Genomic DNA, 22,680 nt, shown 5'->3' with positions numbered 1-22,680 from the left:
ATCAACAGAAGAAAAGGTCATTGTATCTCAAGAACATCTTCCAGGAAGCACGCATTGATGGAAGCTTACAGTCGGAACGCACGTAATTGGCAAGGACTAAACGTGCACGAAAATGTTAATACGAAAAATATGCTGGCATATTGTTTTGCAGAGCGCATAAAATACGCTAACAACATCGTCACGCAACACAGTCACCATTAAAATTCATCCTGTCTTTTATAGAGATGTTCAAGTTCATAGAAGCGTCAATATTACTTCGTTGACTCACACGCATTTTCCATAGAGTTTACATTACTCAAACTCTCAAGAGGAACACATCAGTACGAATTGAAGGTCCACGGTACAATCAAAATGCACCTCATACCAAAGTACTATACGACGGATAGTGACGTCGGTAGCTGAGGCCTGGATCAGTGTCCATCAGCGTGATTCGGTGCAGTTGTATGCAAACTGTGATATGTATTTATGCTAAACCAATCCAAACGCGTGATTGGTGCAGATTCACCACAGTCAGTGATATGGGTATTGCATCCCAGGTAGACACTGCGCATCAGTCAGCGATGGATTACCGTGCAGCACAGACGGATGTTACTGGTGCAAACACCACAGACGATCCGGATTGGATCTACGTTAGCCGAGATGTCACGGGGATAGCCATATCGGCTATACTTCTGGTGCTCATCATCCTCTTGTCGATCTTGGGAAATCTTGCCGTAATTCTGGCAATACTCAAGACCCCACGTTTACGGGAGAAAACCTCCAACATTTTCTTGATCAACTTGAGCCTGACGGACCTGATGAATGCTTCTTTAGTGATGCCCAGTGCCTCGGTAGCCCTGATAGCGGATGATTGGTATCTGGGCTCACCCTGGTGCTACGCCCAATGTGCCTTCAACTATTGGTTTATAATCGTCTCCATGCTAACCCTATCCATGATCAGCATCGATGGGTATTACGCTGTTCTGCACCCAATGCATTACATGTCTATAATCACACCAAAGGTGGTTAAACTTGCCGTAGGCTACGCGTGGCTACAGGGCTGCGTGTTTGCTCTGGTACCCGTTTTCTACCGCTGGGTAGTTTACGATTACTGGGAGGTGGTCTGCGCCATAGACTGGGATACCTACAGCCAAGAAGGGGCTCTAACCTACGTCATCCTGGCCTTTTTGTTTTGCTTCTTGGTCCCTGCCATCGTCATGACTTTCTGCTACACTAAGATTTGCCGCGTTGCTCGGCAGAAGGCGGTGGGGCCTGACATCGGCGGCGGGGGCGCGAACGCTAAAAAGAACCGCAAGGCCATAAATGATCGGAGGGTCATTAAGAGCTTGGCGATTGTCGTGGCCATCTTCTTCCTCTGCATGACACCTTTCTGCATCACTAAACTCATCAAGATCTGCACCAACACCAAAGCTTTGCCTCCCTATCTCTACCTGGTATCCGCCTGGTTCGGTTACCTCTCAAGCGCCACCAATCCGTTCATATATGCCATATTTCGGCGCGACTTCCGCCGGGCTTTCAAAAATGTCTTTTGCCGTGGCTGGATCTTCCCGGGCCGTAGCCGCAGCCACTCCTCTCATGAAGGAACAAGAATGAGCATCTCCGAGACTAGACGAAGGAGACCCAGCCAGTCGGTTAACAACATCCTCATGGTGGCAGCGTACAATGAGAAGACGGAAAACCAGCCGTCTATATCGGGCATGGTGTCAAACTGTGAATCTGAAGGCAGAGCCAACGGAGGCAAGCACTTGTAATGCAACCAAAGTTTCCACTCAATTAGGCCAAAAAAAATAAGTCTCCGGTTTCTGGTATGGAGCTTGTCCAAAAAGTGGTGCGGCGACGCGGCTTTTTTTTTTTTTTACCTGATTTTTTTGCCTCAAATGTCGGCTGACGACTGCAAATGGTGCCCGACTAGACTTAGTGCAAATACATGGGAGTCCAGAGAGGCCACATAAAGCTTATTCTCGATCATAACCCCATCTAAAAACACGTTAAACTTGTGCAGCAGCAGGATTCCAGTCAAACCAGTGAATTTGGCGGTTTTGAGACATCATCTTTCATTGAAAAAAAACTTTTTCATTTTGCCGATGCGCATGGCTACGGCGACGCGCGCGCATACCAGAAACCGGAGACTTTTTTTTTTGGCCTTATGATTCGTGTTTAAATTATTGTTGCACTGTAATATACAGTAAAGATCAATGATTTCTTAATCCTCTATCCCATAGATGCCATGGAATCGCGAAACACTCGACTTTGGAATGGATTTTTTTTAAGTAAATAAGTCTTCAAGACTTCAAGCGAATGCGTTCCATATACCAATAATGAGCTTAATACGGATAAAAAAAAAAACACTTGACTCTGATTTGTTTGAAACAAAAAAAGATTCTTCGTGACCCGTTGTTAGACTGTCTCCTATGCCTTTCATGAAATTGGTTCTTTCAGAATCCAGCATTTCTTTATTGATGAGATTGATAATCGTATTTCTCCAGCAACCGGTATTTCGGTATTTACCCCACCAAATGTGAGGCTTTTAATCATAGCTTGCAAGCATATCTTGCATAAGTTCCCGCATAAACTACTTTGTGTTGTAATTATTCTCATGAAACGTTTTCGCAAATCTTGGGGGATATATGACTGAAATCGCACGATGCATGCTACCAAAAAGTATGCATTTGTGTTATCAATAAATACTATAGAACTTCGCCCACCATAATTTTTACAATTTTTGTTTAGATTATTTTGCTAATTCATGGGAGTTGAAATTTCGTACGGTACGTTTAATAGTAAAACTGTGATCTTTAATTGCAGTCGTATGTCATTGTAATAGTCAGTCAAACGTCAATTTAACAGCGCTGTTCCTGTTATTTAAAATGTGCCTATAAAATCCAGTAGTGAGAGCAAACATAATAGGGTTTTCACTCCTTTATGTCAAACCAAAGAAATTGTACGGAAAAGGAACATTTTAACAAATCATATTAAGACTTTTTTTCAGTTTAAAACTGGTATTAAAAATTGTTATTGCATACTGTTCATACCTGATGTGACCTTTTTTTGACAAGCTTTTTTTCCCCTTTAAAAACGATGTAGGACGCTTGCTCTGCGCATGCGCATGCGAACCATAATTATGGTAAAACAGCCGGACCGTCACCACTACCTAAGCATTTTCTTCATGCTCCACTAGCACTAGAGAATAAAAATGTCAAGAATTTCATGGTGTTCAATTATCCAAATGCAATGTGGAATAGATGGTTTTGCTTTTGCCCGGCGTCACCTACGTTGCATAAACACATGATGCTGTTATTAAACCAGATCTTAAGATCTTAAGCTGAAAGTAGCGGTTCAGATGGTGGCACAAAATTAGTAGCGGATCTCGGGGGGGGGGGGGGGGGATTAGGGGAGGGGGTTACACCACCCCTCCCCGTTCAGCCCCTGACTAATGTTAATTGTGATGAAATAAGTTAAATGGGGCCAAAAATAATAAATAGAACGCTATTAAAAGTTCCTAAATTATTGTTGAATTGCATGCCTTAGAATGCAGGAGAAATCACCGTAGATTTCCACATGTTCCGGGGGGGGGGGGGATGTCCCCGAACCCAATAGACTCAACCCCCCTCTTATAATCACCCCCCCCCCCCCCCCCCCCCCCCCCGTTTCCTGAAAGCTAGATCCATCCCTGAAAATTACTTCCATCGCTAGGTTCAGTCATCCTTTCGGTGAAAAAAAACACATTCGAAACCTCACACCCTGCGTTATCAATCAAAGAATTCAATCTGCTTGGCGGGACGAATTCAAACGAGCTGTATCATTAAATCATGCACGGTTCTTGATTTGTTTTAAGTTTCGCTGTCACCAGAATTCACTGTGGACTTAAGGTTCGATTTCACTTTAAATTAAACTCATGAAATGTATAGGCTCCTGAGCGTTCCGTCCACGTACATTCAAGAATATGAGAAAAATAGTTGATGGATTGGATTTCATCACAAAAGGTAAATGGGATGTGATTTATCACTTTGGAGATGTCATTCGAGAGCATACCATCACATCGTGACAGAGCGCAAGTTCTCTGCGACTTCACGCTTACTTTATTTTGTGAACGTCTTGGTCCCAAACACTGACTAGTCTAGCCACGGACTCCTTTGTTTCCTTATCACGGTAGCAGTATTAAATCAGGACTTTTTGGGATCCATATATCATGTCTGTATTGTCAGTACGTTAATAGGTCTTATGCACGTGTTGGCCTTTTTTGTCGAATTCCCTGAATGTATTTCATAAATTTTAAAGTATCGAATGCGATGGCGCCAGACTATTTATGCAGCCTTATTTTACTGTCAATTCTTTTTAAAATCTGGCTTAAAACATTAGGGAATGTTAAATTACAAATTTTAAATGATTCATTGAAGCAGCCTTGAACTAATTACTAATTTATTTGCTTTCATTTCTCTTTGCAAGTTCCATAAATGAAGATTTTACCTCACTTTCAATTCAATATGGTCGACTCGTGCATATAGGCCCATTGTTTATGTATAGGTCCTAAAATTCCTCTTTTCTTTCAAACAGGCAAGGAAAGTCTAGATAACCTGTCAGAGCGCACAAAGTTGTATGCAATTGATTCAGAATGGCCATTACTAGAAGGCTAAATGCATCTGTTCAATATACTGGCTCAAGTTATTTACGCTACAGGGCAATCCTATACGATAGAACTGCCCAGAGCTTTTCGCCCGTCTACAGCAACAAGTATGTGACAGTCAGTCAGTCAGTAATTGAAATAGGTACAAATATGACACTATGTAGACTTAAATTCACTCTGGGACCAGCAAAATCAATTGATTGCACTTTAACAGCTTTTACCTTCCAGTCAGGTGCGAATCATTTTATTGCAATGCACGTTTCTAGAACCAAACACCTGCACAATTTCAGCCCAATCGAAGATCGTTTTGAATAATTTCACTGTTAATAATTCACACTATATGGTTGGTGGGTGAGCATATTCTGTTTCCCTGCATTCTCAATGAAAAACAGTTCTTTTTATTTGCTGTAGGGCCTACTCTCAAAACATCTAAGATTCAGGATTTCGCGAGAACATCTCAACATTTTACGAAATGAGCAAGACATCAGCAAAAAAAAATGTACGAGGGCTTGAGAATTTAAGTGAAATTGATACCGGCAAACTTGTACCTGTTGCAAAACATAATATTTTTACTAAGTAAATTACAGGTCCATATATTATACCCGTAAAATCGCGTTTGTTTTCGAGGTCAGTCGGCACTCCCTATTCATGTGACCACTGTTCTTGACGTAACTTTGCTAAATTCAATAAAATGTCCTATCCAAACTGGGTTTTTTTTGTTAATTTTTTTCTGCGTACATTTTATAATGTCACGTCTTGTCAATATGCAAAACGAACAGAAGTCGAGAAAAGTGGAATACAGAAACATATGGCCTACGTAATTTCGGGTCCTCGCCAACTCACGAATTGAGGTAAAACTCCACGATGTTGGTCCGGAGATCAATCAATCACCATGCCAACACACATTCTCAAATGTGTATCCTTGTGGAGACATTTCTTTGTTCTCGTGTAGTAAAGTGTTCAATTTTGAAAGTGAAGTATCAAAATGCTCTTATTTTAACCAGAATTACTTTCCTCGGCTGAAATTTGGAATTAATATCCCTTTTCTAAAACTCTTCCATTTGCGACAAATCAACCCACCTTGGAAATTCCTAGTTTTTGAGTAAAACCCATATATCTATTTCGTGAAAACCTTGTGGAGACCTATTCATCTATAGAAGATGCCCTGTGGAGACCTTTACAATGTTTTGTTCCCTATTGTGTGTGTGTCTCCACAAGGATACGAATTTGTGGTCACCGTGACCAGCACAATGTGTTAAGTGTTGATCACCTGATGGGAAAAAAGTAATAATTTCCACGCTAAAATGCGGAAGAACTTTGTGTTAAAAGCTTTGTCCGCAAGACACGAACGTGCCTGAGCATGCAGAGGCTGCGAGACGTGCGAGTACTTTTAAAGGTGTGCATTCGGCCAGATTGAAATCGCCAAGATTTAATGACTTGGATTGTTTACTTTTCGAGCCCAAATGTGCACTGTCTCTCGAATGTGCTCCGTAAGATCGCCATTTGAAAGATCACGTAGGTAAACTATAACCACTTCAGCTGTAATATGTAAAAATGTTTGTGTCAAGTCGATTCCGCGGGGGTGGGTCACTTTTTCTTCAAATAAAATCTAAATTTTTATTGAATAATGCTAAACCTGGCGATTTAACGAGACTAGACGGGAAAATGGAACTAAAAAAAAACTAGAAACGTATCCACAACTTCTCCTCTTGTTTCTTTGAATTTGTGTACTGGTGGTTCTTAAGAGAGGAAACCCAATCTCTAAAGTGCAGCCTCGAGGTACTTCCCATCCTCTCGAAAACAAAATCCAAATCTAAGGTGTAAATTACTTCTTTAAAATGCTCCTCTAGGCACATTGCAACATCAGTCCTGAACCTCCGGCTTTAAAACCGATTAAAAAAGAAATGTTCAGGCGTCGTCGCCGCAGGCACGGAAATGAAGCAGTAACTTCACATCCAGACAGCAATAATATCTACTCGAATCATCCTGGGGTGCAAGGTTCCATGTACGCTATAGCAACACTGAGTCATTGAGCAGTCGATTTATCTCCCTTGGTAATTGAACGTTGACGTTAATCTTAAAGTCCTTGCATACTGCCCACATTATGTTTTCTGCCTCTGAACAGAAGGGGAAAAAACACGCAGGCCTACCGGGAATAATTTCCAAGAACAGCCGCGGATTTGCAAGTTTTTGTTGTGTTTTTTTATTATCCAACGTACTTGAGCGTGGATATGAGTCGCGCGGATTCTGTTTCGCTCGCTACAAGTTAAAACAACAAGAATGATTAATTGCATTCCATTTTTGATCGCTGCACCGGCCCGGCCCGGACGCGTGTTGCGCCGTTTTCCTTTTCTTAATCAGCATTCCCACAAACAGGACGTCATTCCAAAGTTGGTCACAAAAATTAATCTAGGTGATTAATTTATCAAACCAACCGCAAAACATTGCCAACTAACGTACTACTCGATGGCAGTAGTAGACATCGAGAGCGCATTTTCTGGTGATCGCTGTTTCAAAACCGGCTCGTATCCAATTCCTTTTTGAACCTGATACCAAACATAGACTCAATATAAACTGCTAGAAACGTTGCTTTAATTTTGACTTTTAAAAATACTGACAACTTCACTGCTCGATAGCTCAGTTAGTAAAGCGTATTTTTTCGAGTGGTCGTAGGTTCAAAACCCGCTCGCATCAAGTTCCTTTTTCAACCTGATAACAAACATAAGCTATTAAGTGCTAGAAATGTTTTTGAGAGTATTTTCAATTTTGACTCTTACAAGACACTGAAAACTTGAAAACATTTGTTCTGGTGGTCGTAGGCTCAAAATCCTCTCGTATAAAGTTCTTGTTCAACCAGATACAAATAGGCTATGAGTTGCTGGCATTTTTTTTCTTGAGAGAATTTAGCGATCATCATGCTGCATCGCTGACTCAATCTCCTTATTTACCAAAGGCCATTTTATTACCATTCCGTTGTCTCTTCGATTCCCTCTAAGTTTTCTCGAATGAATCAATATTGCTGACATTAATATCCATGTTGTGGACATTCCACTCGTGCGCAAAAGCTGAAGGTAAACATTAACTGCGACCCATTTTCATTTTATGAAAAAAAATTAGTGTGGACAACGGACGAACGCAGAACATACACTGATCAAAGATGACGCACGTAGAAGCCCATGTATTGAGAATTTCTAATCTCCAGGAATAGCGCAATTATTTTTTATTTAAAGGGTCACTTGGCCTTGGATGCAAGGGCTTTCTCCCGGGGTAATGAAATGTCAATTTGAACAAGAGGACAACTGTTATAATTAACTTACAACAGGAAGTGACATCACATCAAACACGGACGAATGGACACCACTATACGGTCACCATGACAACCGGGCATCAAGAGGTCCAGAGTCTCATGGTTGGTCTAGTTAGCTCGCGGACCCCTCTCGGGGATAATTACATTGCATTTGTACGGACACATTTTTGATCTCCAAATTTTCTGATGAATTTAATTACTGAACAAAACCACTCTATTTTTGCTCTAATGGATCTGGAGGTTTTTGTTCAATGCAGAAAACTTGTTGCACAGCTTTCAATGAATGAGACCAATTAGACAATGAGTTCGATTTTTTTCCCCCAACGTTGTGCGTTTTACTCAAACAACAAAACCCATATTAGTACGACTGGGAAGCGTCATTCACATCAGATTTTGTTCAAGGTTATCACTGCCGTTATACATGGTGTCATAAGAAGGTAGGCTAACCCCAAAACAGAAGGATAATTTGAACAAACTATGAACTCAATTACTATTATTGTTGCTTTATATGACATGAACCAATTAAAGGCAATAAGCATTCCATTGAAATCCTAGGTGCATTCCTCAGGCCATGCATCACGGAATTCCATTGCTTTGAAAATGGTATGTGAAGACCTTGGTCTAACAAGTATTTCATGATTAAACTTGCAATGGTCTTCACTCTATAAGCTAGGCCGTGACTATGTATCATCAATACAAACAGTGTCTAAGGCCAATACTGGCTGTAATGTATTTTTTTTGCGGGGGGGGGGGCGAAGTTTTCTTTCTTTCATGACTTTGGATGCTACTATCAAATGAACATGACCGGAACAGGAATTGCCTCAGTTTTCAATTATTGAATCAACAATTTCAAAGTGGCATAAGTGACCCAAGGAGTTAGCCTATACATTTGGATAGAGCATACCCAGCTGGTTGAGTTCATGTACTATTTTTTTCAGGAGAGTTGTCTGTCGAGTCGCCGCTGACACTCATCCGTGAAGCGACTACACCCACAGCTGTAGAAATTCTTTTTCTGCTTCCTTGCAGGCTTCCTCGACATCCTCCCCCGATGGCAGATACGGGCGAGAAAACCTTCACGTAAAAAAAAAAAAAAGTAAAACACCCACAAATATTGCAAAACAATTAATGTACAAACCTATGAACTTGCAACCCAAGTAGATTTGTTAAAAACAAAAGGCCAGTTTCAGCCACTGTTTCAGCCAATCAAAATCTGAGGGGAAAGGTATAGGCTTTACACACAAGGAAAGTTTTAGTGAATAGAATTGGACGGAGAGAGAAGGATGTTTTTGCAATACCGTTTAAAAGAGCAATGTTGGAGGTGCAGGAAAATGTCTGTAGGATTTGGGTAGGAACTGGGTGGAACTATCATCAACTTACTTGGTTACTTGGTACTTGGTTGGTTCTTCTCCTAAGGACTCCGCAAGGGAGTTTTAACAGGAGGCAAGAAACACCGGAGCAAACCCCTTCTCTAAGCAATACGTGTTATTTTGGGGTTCTTTTACGTTCGTTGCATTACACAACACAAGGGACCTATGGCTTTACGTCCCATCCTAAGGATGAAGCAACAATGGTTAAGTGCCTTGCTTAAGGGCACAAGTGTCCAGACCTGGGCTCGAACCCACATTCTGCTGCCTCTGAAACACCAGATCATGAGTCCGGTGCGGTGCTCTTAACCGCTAGGCCATGATGACACTCTCAAGCTTACTCTCAGTTGAGAGCAAAGCAGCAATCTGTCGGTGTATAAAGCACCAGAGAAGCATTTGCTCACACAAGACAAATATAACACCAAATATAGTGCCCTCACTCAATACTAACATTCACAAATGTTCCTCACGATAGGGCATTTTCTGACGGGATGCATGAATGACTTCACATACTTATGAACAATTCAGCACCTACCTGAATGTCTTGAGCGAAGGGTGATCCCGGCAACTATTGAGCATCGTGATGAAGTCCCGTGAAAACATCTTCGTGTAGAGGAAGCTCAGAAATCTCAGATGCTGCAAATTGTACATTTCAGTCGTGAAATCCTTCACAGTCTGTTGGGTGCACAGTGATCCTTCCTGAGAGGTGGATGGGATGCCTGATATTCTTAGGTCTTCCAACCGAGGCAGGCTTGCTAACGCCTTGGCGCAGTACTGGATCACTTTGTCTGGGATTGGAGAATGCACAAGGTTGACGTGGGTCAGTGCTTCAGCCAGGCCCATCGACCCCTGGAAGTGGTCAAGCCCTGCTTCGCTGACCTTGTACAGTGAAAGCCTCAATTCCTTCCAGGTCTTTCCGTCTCCCAGAGTGTCACACACGGAATGAATGACTTCGTCGTCTGTATTCTCATTACGCCGCAAATCCAGCTTCTTCAGGCAAGGATACTGTTCGAGGTTCTTTGTGAATTCCACCATCGCTTTGGACGACATCTTTGATTTGTCCAGGATGACATTTTCAAGCTGCGGAAGATGAGGAAGGTTTCTAACAAAGCCTTCCCCCAACTCGTTTCCGGCCAGCTTCAAGTATTTTAGATTTGGTGTGGCCACCAGAACAGCCGCCAGCTGAGATGTCTGATCGGATGTGAGATCATTCAGACTTAGAGTCATCTTTGTCATTTGGACAAATACACCGTCTTGTATCATCTTAAACAGTGCGACCCAGTATTTGGGTTCTGCGTTCACTCCGTTCAAGACCACTTCTTCCAGAGCACACTCCTTCAAGCCAGACAAGACAAAGCCAAGACTGAAATCCTGCAGTTGTTGCTTACTAACTTCCTGCCAAATTGGCACTACTGCTGCGAAGGTCAGGTCGGGACGGTTGCCAAGATAGCTTGGTATTGACTGTTCACTTGTCTGTAATTTCTTTCGGATAGTTACCAAGTCGCCTTGACTTTCTGGTTTCACACTATTTCCCATGAAGCTGCTGATTGCCTCCTCGGTGCCAGGATAGCAGTTAAGGAATTCTCGGAACTGGGTGCTTGACTCTAACTTGATGCAGATCAACTGTAGACTCCTGAGGGATAGAGTGTGTCTTCCATCCTCTAGGCTGCTACGTGAAATAGACTCTTGGCATGACTGGCGTTGACAGCTATAGGCAAAGAGGTAACCAAGGGCTTTAGCCATGTAACTTGATATCCCTACCAAACGCACGCAGCAGCTGTCACCGAAGAGAGAGTTAAACAGATCGTTGAAGCGACCCTTACCCTTGCTCTCGAAGTTCAGTTGGAGGCATGTTTCGATCAGACGTTGTGTTTTCTGGCAGTGCTCGAAGTGCAGCTTCCCTCTCAAGTACTGGGAGATGTTTTGGCCTTGCGTATCCCTGAGTATGTCGATAACGTGCGACAAAATGCGGCGAGCGGCCTTCTTGTTGTCAGCACTGGCAAATATTAGAATGTTGGTGTAGTCTAGAACTCGCTGATCATTGTCGACCTTTTGGAGGTAAGTTGTGAATCTCTCTTCCTCGCCACACTCGAGCAAATGTGCCAGATACCTTCCTGCGCATTTCTCCTGGATGCTTTTCAGAACGAAGGAAATGTCTCGCTTGGTTGAAGGCCTCTGTCCATCCATGCCAAGGTCCTCGTAATTCTGCGGTTGCATACTGGATTCTCCGTCCCTTGAAAGCAGCCCTACCCGTAAGCCTTGCTCAATGACTTGGAATCGGTGGGAACAACGAGAAAAGTCTTCCTCGGAGAAGATCAGTTCCTCTTCAGCGTCACCAAAAAATCCTTCCAGGGCAACCTTCCCCAACTCAAGAACTAATGACTCTTGCTGTAACGACCCCAAAACAATGGGTGTGACAATAACACCGGACGATGACTTCTTTTTGGCCATTTTACTAGCATCATGTATAAACATACACTCAATCAGTCTGTCAAACAACTTGCTGATGGTGTTTAGTTCAGCGAAATCCTTACCATCCGTCCACTTGGTTAGCTGGCAAAATGCGGTCAACATGAGCGGAATGGATGCAAGCTCATTCAGTTGATTCTCTTCCAGGTAGACCAGCAACCTATCTCCAAGTGGTTTGTTCTTACCCCTGAACACTTTGTGGACATAGTCTTCAATGTCCTTGGGCGTGAAACCTGTTATCTCTAAGTGGCGGTAGGATTCATAGTCGGCCTCGAAATCGGCAACTCGGGCCGGTCGAGTGGTGACAACAACCCGACATTCAGTCAACCACTCCCCTCTCAGTATCCTTACGATGTTACCGCAATCCTCTTGATCAAGACCCTTCCCCTTGAACTCATCGTAGCCATCAAAGAGGACGACCACCTCATCAGGGTGGTCCTCACAGAACTGCTCGATTACAGGTGCAGTGATTCGATTTTCGTTCGGAAGCATGTGCTCAAGCACCGCCTGTCCAAGATTGCTGCGATGGTCGAGTTTGCGCATGGGCAGAACGAGCACGACCGGGACGCCGTGTAGCAACGCCTCACTCTTGTCTGTGCTCCAATCGTAGGCGTACTTAGTCAACAAGGTTGTTTTCCCGCTGCCGGTCCGGCCTCGCATGAGTATGCGCGTACCACAGTAGTCGCCCTCTTCTGTCAAGTCTGTGAAAATTGCGTTGTGTGACTTCAGGGGAATTTTCATGGGGAAATACGCATTCATGATGCTAATGAGAAGTTGAACATTGGTGAACACTTGGTCAACATTGATACATCCGGTAGTCATCCACGGAACCAAAGGGAGTTTGCTCATCTTCAAACGGACGAACTTCTTCAATTTGCCGCAGAAAGTCACCTTGTCGAAAGATGAATTACTACCAAGGCTTACATCTCTAAGTGGTTCATCAGAATTTTGTACTACAAAAGAAATACAGGGGGAAAAATCCGTTATTGATACTGAAAGTGAAACTATAATGGCGTTGTCATGGAGCATGTCGTTAAAATCTTAATCTATGTACGTATACGTATAGTCGAGTCCCAGTTCTGTCTTTTCATAATCCAGTCAAAAGAATATGGCTGGACAATGACAGAGGCATGTTAAATTTTTACAGTTGATTTCAATAGCTAAGAAATTATCTTGAGATCATGGGAGGACTTGTGATGGACTTGCACAAGTGTGGACAGGTGATGGTCTCGACTACAACACTAATCTTAACCTCGTGAATGCGCACCACTGTTATGCAAACAAGTGAATTCATATTGCGATCATTTTTTTCATTCGGATAAATTTCATTAGAGTGTGCTAATTCACAAATGCACACAAAATGAGTGGTGACTGGCATTGCTTTTGGAATGGAAGGATCATTATTTTTCCAAATGGGCATCAGGGAGATCTTTTTTGGAGGGAAAATGTGTAGACATTGTGTCACATAGATGTATTAAGTACATCTCGTTTGGTTTCAAGTACCTGTAATGTCTGTCACAGAAGCCACAAGATCCCCCCGCTCTGCCTTCTGCAATGCCCCTCGTAGTTGTTCGACTAGCATAGACGGGGCTGCACTTGCGTTTTTCTTCCATCTCAGCAGCATATGGTACGCCCTCTCGTGAGCATGGGAGGGGTAGTCCAGGAGTAGATTTTCCAGCTTTGCTTCGCTGTATCCGAGATGTCGACCAATAAGCTTCCAGCTGATACCGAGCTCGCCAGCCAGCTGCCATAAGGCGTAGCCACGTTCCCCATCGCCTGATGCCTGCTGCCCGCCATGTTCAGCCATTTATTCTGTGGGCATGAAAAAAGGCAGACTTGATTTATCATGGAAATTATACCGTGTCATAACAAGGGGGCGGGGTACATCCCCCATTTTATATCTTGATTTGACCAAAAATATGTATCATCGCACCTTCAGTGTCCCCCCCCCCCCCCCCCCCCGTTTAAAAATGTGTGCACCCAAGGTGCCCCCTAGAAGTTTAACCCTATTAATAAGAAACACCACTGGAATTACAAAGGACGATTAAGTAAGTTATCTATAGTTCTAAGCAAAAAAGGGGCTGGGATATTGCGATCGTGTATTCCTACTCAGTGTGTGTCCGTCCGTATGTTACATTTTGGTTACGTTAACTGTTTAGTGTTGTCATATGAAAAGACAGACTCAATCTCAACCAAACTTGGTGACAATAATCTTTGGGTGGGTGACTTCAGATGTCTTGAGACACTTGAGGTCAAAGGTCATCTAGGGGTCAAATGAGGGCACTGTTGATTTTGGTTTGGAAAACTGAAAAGTGCTGTCAAAAAATTCGGGCATACTCTCACCAAACTTGGGTGGAGGACTCGATGACTTGAGACATGAGGTCGAAGGTCCTTTAGGGGTCAAATGAGGTCATTGTTGATGTTGGTAACCGGTAAGGTACACTGAAAGTGTGCTTACTATAACTTATACCTAACTGTATAAAAACTGCTACCATGCCAAGGGGATCGCGCAAGGTTAACTTGCCGTGTTTTTTTGTTTATGGGGAGGGATAATCAAGATAAACCCTTGGAGTCGTTTAGCTAGTGAAAAACTCCAAAAACTACACACATCCTGATTAAACCCGGAGGTTATAGGGATCGACTCCGATGTCTATGTTTACTTATTTCTGTAAATTACATTTTATGATGATTGTTTTCATCTACTATTTTCAAACCATATTTTACAAGCCCTACGCTTCCAGAGTTAAAATTTTAAAGGTGACATTCCGCAGAAATCTCCATAATTTACTGTATCATGTCGATTACTCTGCATACTTCAAAGGCCTTCGCCAAAACCATTGTAATTTATATTTACAGAGAAAACCATGCTGAAAAAAATGTCGATTCTTTGATCTGACAGGTCTCACAGTCACAGAGTAGTTTAATAATGTTAACCTACCGGAACTGTTCACTCTGGCGGCGCGCCACCCGCGGGGTGGAAAAGGGGATTCCCCATTTTATTATGACTCCGTAATTGTTGCTACGCACGCTGCAGCTGTACTCTTCGTTTCTAAAACAAATTAAGTACAGTCCAGGTCACCCCCCCCCCCCCCCCAGCACATCAATGGTTCGGTTTGCATATTGTAAACAAAACATTATAGCCTCAAACATAATACTTATGGAGGCCCGTGCTATATTCATTTGTCCTTCCGATACTGTGTGAACAGTCATATAAAAGCCCATGACAGAACTGAAATTTTGAAAGAGACCGACTTTCACTTTGACACTTAGTCCAACAACACTTCATTTTATTACAATTTCAGAGCCCGACCAAAATGAAAACACCATGAACGACTTCCGTGGACTCGACAAAAAGTCACGTGCATCGGTAACGATAACGAATGTTCTCACGCCTGAGTAATAAGCTATTGCCAAACTCTTGAAATGATGTATTGTAAAAGATGGGACGACGACGACGGTAACTTTCCAATTCCGTAAAAAAGGCTACTAATTTGGTAATGTTTCTTTTTCTGATCTTGCATGCATGCAACTAACTGACAATAGTTCAACAACGACCGGGACACAGAATTCGATGTGAGTCCTTAACAAGTAATACTTACCTATAGGCCTATCTCCGCTCACAATAGAATCGCCTTTTCTTTGTAACTCAAGAAAAAACATCAACATAACAGAAAGAGACATTACAGTGTAATCATATGAAGCACATTTTGACAACATTGTCTGGTGGGACCAGTATATAGTACGACTACGGCCTATGTAATGGGCACATACAATGCCAGACCCACAGTTGCTACAACGCGGTAATCGTGTGGGGAAAGCAAAATACGGAACTCTAGAAGAGCCATATCCTACTTACTGAGTTCGCTAGATCGACCCTGCCACCCTACCAATGGTTGCTGCAATGTTGACATGACCTCCAATTTCATCATCTCACTTTGAGAATGTCGTCATCCATTGATGGATTGTCTGAAGTTGTCTACCTGCAGGATGTCATCATCGTCAGGGTGTTCTACTTAATTATGTGTCTAATGTGGAGTTAAACGACTCGCCATGTACGCGGGAGTATACAAACGGCCAAAAACTTCCCGTGGGCCGTGTCCATGCAGCCTAGGGCGAATGATCGCGCCGTGAATATGGGGCGAGTTGGTTTGAACTCACGTGGCGATTCACAAAGATTTCGGCACAAAACATAGTCAATAAACACTCACAGCCCAAGAAAGTGTAAATGATCACGGAAATTGCTTTGATATTTGCTACCCTTTATCAAATAATATTGTTAATTCTAACTTGAAACTCCTAAGCGTAAGTGTAGAAAATGCACTGTAAAGCCCGCCGCTCACGAGAGCTGCGGGCTGAGCAAAAAGTCATTCGAGGCCGTTTGCTCAGTACGTAGCTCACAACATCCTCGACTTTGACATCCTGAGACAAAACATGTAATTTTTTTAATTCGGATGGCACCTCAAGAGCTCCGTAGATAAGCGGAAGGACGCGTCATTGCTTAAAAAAAAATACTAATAACGAAAGGACACAGAATCAGTGCCAACGGATAACAGATGTAAAGGTTAACGCTGGAAGCAAAATAATAGACAGCTCAAAGTTCAACACTAAGCTCAACATAATTCCAAGATCCATTGTGTATTTATTTACGTAGCGTTATGACCGGATAACACACAAGGTTGGGATTTCCCAATGTACATGTATACCCCTCTAGTAGGCCCCTACGTTGTACTGGGAAAAACCGAGACACTGACAAATATTTTTCGGGTAGGTTTTTCCCCTACAATTTGTTGGCTGCTAAGGAAAGGATCCGTTGGTTCCAATTACGAGCTTAAAAACAGCTTTTGTTTTCTTTGAAAATTACAGATTAAAAGATTTTTTTCTATTTTTAGTCAGACTGCACGATATGTTGTCTTCTTTTGTACACACATTTTGAGCACTGAGAATTAAGCATTTTAAATGTCTTTCACGGTTTAATGAGTTCGTTTCCAGAGAGAAATCGAAATGGTCAAAGGCTGGTGGTTTGTTTTTGTTTTCAGTCATGATAATTTCGTGGACCCATGAAATTCAGGCAAATTCTGAGGAACATCTTTGTTTATTTAGGGCCAGATCGAGCCCACTTTAGCCGCCCCTCAAAAATTAATTGTTGTTCAGGACGTTAAAAAGCACTATAATTAGCCACTATAATGAACTTCGTTTCTCATGTGCCGTAGAAAAACACACATGGGCCCCGCAACACGCCTCGGTAGTTCATGCAATCACTCAATCAGTGCACACTGCACAGTGCACACACACAATAATTTACGGTGTGTGATTGCGAATTCCTAACACGGGATTTTCCGGGACAGATCGCACGTCATAACGTTTGGCACAGACACGGGAACCCATGGAAGGTCTCAATATTCTCAACCGACGATAGACGTCAGGCTTTGGACAAGATTACCACAGTTCTACACCTAATCTAGTAACAAATAAATAGTATCAGACACCTAGTGGACCATGAGTTTCCAGTTCAGTCATATTAAACTTCCCGCTCCAGCGAAGTTAAACTTGATGCTTCACATTACAGGTCGCCGACCGGACGGATACCACAATCTTCAAACGCTCTTTCATTTCCTTGACTTCTGTGACGAGTTAACGTTCTCATCGAGAACCGACAGCGAGATAGTGTTGCACCCATCATTGGAAGGTGTGGAGGTTTCGCAAAATCTCATACGGTCCGGGCTGCTAAGCTTCTGCGCTCAAATTGACATATCATAATGACCAATTGACCTTTTTTTTTGTAAAAAAACAAAAACATTGCACTACGGAGCCTGAAAGTAAAAGGTCACCCGGCTAGCGTCCAAACCCTCGCGCGGCCTGCTTTTACACGAGGTTGCCCTTTTCTTGGAACGATTTTTGACAATGATTTTTAACTGTAATCAGCCCAAGAACATTAGGTGTAAGATCATCTTTGGATGAAAAAGGCTTTTAATTTGTAAGTTTTAAACAAAGCCAAGCATTTCAGAGCGGATACAGGGGGCCGTGGGGCGCACGCCCCCTTTCCTTAAAAAAAAACGAGATATAAGGCCTAGAGAGGGAGAGATACTCAAAAGGAGAAGAAATAAACAGGGAGAGACAAATAAATAGGGCAGGTCATGTCAGACCGTAGCCAACTAGAATTAGTCGCACGTAAGATAACATAAGACTGTCATACTTTTAGTAAAAACAAAAAGCGACGCGACCAAGAACTGCGACCAGACGGGGGGAGGGCGCGCGCGACGAAACAAAAAGGCAGCAACGAGCGAGAGGAAGACCTATGCTGTGAAAAGTGCTGTAGATTACAGGAAAATGCACCCAGACCCCTCACCCACACACATTTTTCGTCCCCGAATACATGTTGTTTGATTTTATGGCTCAGGAGTGATTCAATGAATCCAAGCTGATGTTTAAATGAAGATATTTTTTGTTAAAGTGGTCAGATAAAATAAAATTGCCTCAGATCGCACCACCGAGCATCTATAGAATCCATAATTTCCGGTGGACCTTACACGGGCCCGCACCCAACGCCGATTTTTAATCGCATTATGCCCCCCTTCCTCCCGTTGGCCGTATCGTAGGCGCCATATAGTTGGGCTGTTCAGCGATACGATTGTGCACTTTGTGACTAAAGCATGAAACTTCGTATGTTGGTTCTTCATGCCATGAGGAAAATTTTCAGATGCGGAGACATTTCTTATTTGACCTCTGGTGACCTTTGAGAGGTCAATGACCTTTACATACACTATTTATAATAATTGTTCTTGAAAACACCACTTTCCTATGACCCAAGTCTATGTCATAGGTCTTCAGGCCATGAAAATAAAGATCAGATGTGAAAGCAAACAAATATTTGACCTTTAGTGACCTTCCAGAGGTCAATGACCTTTGTATACATATTTTGTCGTTATTATGATATTTACTCTTTAAACCCCAACTTTTTCAAGACCAAGTCTAAATGTTAGGTGTTTATGCGATGATTTTTTGTTTCATATGTAGGACATTTCATATCTGACCTCCGGTGACCTTCAAGAGGTCAATACACTTTGTATGCCCTATTTATAGATATTTATAAGATTTATTATTCAAAACCCAACTATTTCAGGACCCAAGTCCAAAAGTTGGCTCTTTGTGACATGAAAAGAAATTTCAGATACGGGGACATAATAATCTGACCTTTGGTACCCTTTAATAGGTCAATGAACTTTATACCTTATTTTTCGCTATTTTTTATATTTATTCGTCAAAAGCCTTTCTTTTCGTGACCCAAGCCTCAATATTGCAAAAGAAAGGTATTGCACCTATTATTATACTGTCATGTAATAAATTCAAATCGCACAAAAAAAAATTGGGGGTGACATCTGACCTCCATTTTCCTTTTTCAATTGGCAGACGCAACATGTTGCGACTGGGATAGAAGACTGTTGGACTTTCTTTACAATATGTAATATGTACAAATGTCTAACAATAGTCACTCTTGTGTACTTATTACACTCTGTGGTATCTAGATGGACTTGGGTCACCACATTTTTAATCTTTTTACCAAGCCCACTGGTCACTGTTAGAGTGTGATTCTTGTGATACCCTTTAAAAAAGGAAATGGAGATCAGAGGTCATACAAAAATGCCCTTGGCTTATTTTGAACTATTTAGACTTGGGTCATGAAAAAGTAGCATTTGGAATATTAAATATGATAAATAGCGGCAAATAGGGTATGCAAAGTTTATCGACCTCATAAAGGTCACCAGGGGTCAAATATGAATGTTAATTTACACATCCAAAAATTCTGTTCATATCACGAAGAGCAAACTTTTAGACTTGGGGCATAAAAAGTGGGGTTTGCATAGTAAATGTTATAGATATCTTTAAATAGGGTATACAAAGTTCATTGACCCCTTGAAGGTCACCAGAGGTCAGATATGAAATGTCCTTAATATGAAAGTGCTTTTCATAGCATGAACACGTAACTTTTAGAGTTGGGTCTTGAAAAAGTTGGGGTTTAAAGTATCAATCTTATAAATAACTATAAATACTGTATATATATAGGTCATTGACCTCTGAAAGGTCACCGGAGGTCAAGTATGATTTTTTTTCACATCTTATCATTATTTCCATTGCCTGAAGACCCATGACATAGACTGGGGTCTTAGGAAAGTGGTGTTTTGAATTATTGTAAATAGTGTATGTAAAGTTCATTGACCTCTCAAAGGTCACCAGAGGTCAAATATGAAATGTCTCCACATCTGAAAATTGTTTTCATGGCATGAAGAACCAACATGCGAAGTTTCATGCTTTAGTCACAAAGTGCACAATTGTATCATATATTTGACCTTAACAGCCCCACTTAAAGCGTTACAACATGCCTTCACCGCTTGCTGCATTTAACATTTGGAAAATATTGGATCCGCCCCTGATTTTCTTTTAAAGTTCGCAATTGCAACCAACTGATGCGTAACTAAGCCGTGAGCGCTCAACGAAAATAGACACCGAAAAATGTGTTTGAGTGTCTCGGTTTTCCTAGCCATATGGTTGCTACGGCAAAGCGTCAGTCATTGTCAAGGAAAGCTAATCCGATTACGTATATTAAGTCGCTGTAACAGAGCATTGAAATTCGTAAATCCCCCAAAACGTGGCCTTTTGAACGTTGTGTTTCTCAGAAAATATGCTCGGTATGATTGAAATGTCACATTCTAACTGAAGACGAAATTCTAAACTTCATGTCAGTGAAAAAAATTGCCGTCATCGATGCCGAAACGTCAATACTGATTACTGTCAAAGCTGACCTTCAAGTCTAGAAGAAATCGTCCGAAAACACCCCCAAATAGATGTATTTATCCCAATTTCTAGGAATTCACCCAAGTTGATATTTCACGTGTAGTTGAACACTTATATCATCTAAGTATACTTCGAATTTTAGCCTAAATCTGTTGTTGCGGACGCTAGTGTTACAACTAGAACCATCTCCATGGAAAATTTCGAAAAGGATAAAAAAAAATATTTGCTGACCCAACCCATGTTCATTGTTCAGCAAAACGCCGTAGGCGCTACGGCTGACCAATTTCGGGCCAGCACACAATAATGCAGGGTATATTACATGTAGCATATTTATTAACGTCACTCGGTATCGACCAATGGAAGCCGGCAAAAAAGGTGATATTTGTTAATTAGCAACTCGTGAAGGAGGCTTTTATGCAATTGTTTAAGGCACATCGTAATGGATAGGTGCCTTATTAATATTCGCAAGGCTTGAAAAGATCAGTGTTGTTGTCGAGTCCTTTTTTTCCGAGTACCGAGTACTGCCGAGTACTTAGGTTGCCGAGTACGAGTACGAGCACGAGTACTTGTACCTCCGAGTACAAGCCAATCAACCATCTCAAACTGAAAGTATCGATAAAATAAGGCCATGGTAAGTGAAGCTATAACATTTCCCACCGAATACTGCTATTCGAGTACGAGTACTTTAATGATCGAGTACAATTCGACATGTCGAGTACGAGTACTTTGCTGCCCGAGTACGAGTACCGTCATTTCGAGTACGAGTACTTTGACATTCAAGTCCGAGTACGAGTACGAGTACTCCAAAAAAGTAAGTACCGAGTACGAGTACTACAACACTGGAAAAGATTGATATATATTGCGCACGCCAGTGTTGCAATTTTCAAAATTGCACGTAGCGAGGCGTATTTTTCCAATTTCAACGAAAAGTAATTAACATATCACAATGACTTTTAGCACATACTTGGATCATTATAGGGGAAATAAATCATGAAAGTTTGCATGAAGATACGGTCTTCAAAACTAGAGAAACTAATTTTCAAAGATTTCACCCGCCAACGTGAACATGTCTGTCATTCATAACCTTTAGAAATCGCCCTTCGCAACCATATGGCTGTTCCCCCAGTATACATTGCAGTCTCATGGGTTGGAAAGTCCCGATCTTCTTTTTTATCATCACAGACCTATAACACACAACGGCTTTTGTTAGAATTGTATGGACCATTTGGACTTTGAGTTGTTTGTTAGTACCTCCAGCCGTAACCTTTACATCTGTTTTCATCAGTTGGCACCCATTTTGTGTTGTTTCGTTGTTTCATTTTTAGCAATGACGCGTCCTTCTGCATTTATACGGAGCTCTGGAGGTGCCGTCAGAATTAAAGAAATGATGCGTTTTATCTCAAGATGTCAAAGTCAAAGAATTATATGAAATGAGGAAATGATGTCGACATTCTGAGATGATCAAGGACTAACGACATCCTTACAGTCAAATGTCGATATCTATGGAGATGATAGGTGTTACCATACCTTGTGCTGATGTATTTAATTGTATAAATTATCGGGCCCACACTTTGAATACGTACCGAAAACAGTTTCATCTAAAGTGGGTATGTTCAACAGAATTTGTGACCATGTTACACAAAGCGGCATGCATGCACTTTTGAAAGTTTAGTTATGCCACGGCAGTGCGTGGTGTTATGTTCTAAGCCATATACTGTCACGTTGAGGCTCAGAAAATACTGCTTTTTTGCAGCTTTTGCGAGAACCCGTAGTCCAAACAACGTCAAACTTGGCACTGCACATTCTGGTGTCCCGAGCAATACACCCGCCGATTTTCAACTTCACACGGTGCCCGGTTCTGGAGATAATCGACGTACAGACAGACAGACAGACAGAGATTCCTTGAATTATAGTATTATAGTGAATTATAGTGGAATTTGGCCCTCTGGGCAATGATTTTAGACAAATAAAACATGAATGAATGAATGAATAAATGAATGATAATTAACCGGGCCTGAAAAAAAAATCAACATTTCGGTCCAAAAGTCAAAACAAGTCAAGCATAATAAAAAAAAAAATCCGATTTTGTACAACAATTTTACTGCCTGTTTTTCGAAACACCCCTC

At 41.8% G+C, this 22,680-nt stretch overlaps 2 protein-coding genes across 2 annotated transcripts; one reads left to right on the top strand and one right to left on the bottom strand.

The window, feature by feature from the left end:
* Positions 1–1,810, top strand: LOC119738528 (alpha-2Da adrenergic receptor-like). The gene has a single exon (XM_038213431.1). It carries the CDS (start codon positions 444–446, stop codon positions 1,749–1,751), a length of 1,308 nt encoding a protein of 435 aa, XP_038069359.1. The 5' UTR covers positions 1–443; the 3' UTR covers positions 1,752–1,810.
* Positions 1,811–8,679: 6,869 nt separating this feature from the next.
* On the bottom strand, positions 8,680–15,535 carry LOC119738658. The gene is made up of 4 exons (XM_038213572.1): positions 15,364–15,535; positions 13,268–13,576; positions 9,831–12,717; positions 8,680–9,002 (listed from the first exon to the last, which is right to left on the bottom strand). The coding sequence occupies exons 2-4, from the start codon at positions 13,569–13,571 to the stop codon at positions 8,915–8,917; spliced, it is 3,279 nt and encodes a 1,092-aa protein (XP_038069500.1). The 5' UTR covers positions 13,572–13,576; positions 15,364–15,535; the 3' UTR covers positions 8,680–8,914.
* Between the last annotated feature and the right edge of the window lie 7,145 nt (positions 15,536–22,680).

This window comes from Patiria miniata, unplaced genomic scaffold, assembly GCF_015706575.1.
Source record: "Patiria miniata isolate m_02_andy unplaced genomic scaffold, ASM1570657v1 HiC_scaffold_3, whole genome shotgun sequence".
Taxonomy (NCBI): Eukaryota; Metazoa; Echinodermata; class Asteroidea; order Valvatida; family Asterinidae; genus Patiria; species Patiria miniata.
This window is presented reverse-complemented; position numbering and strand designations above follow the sequence as displayed.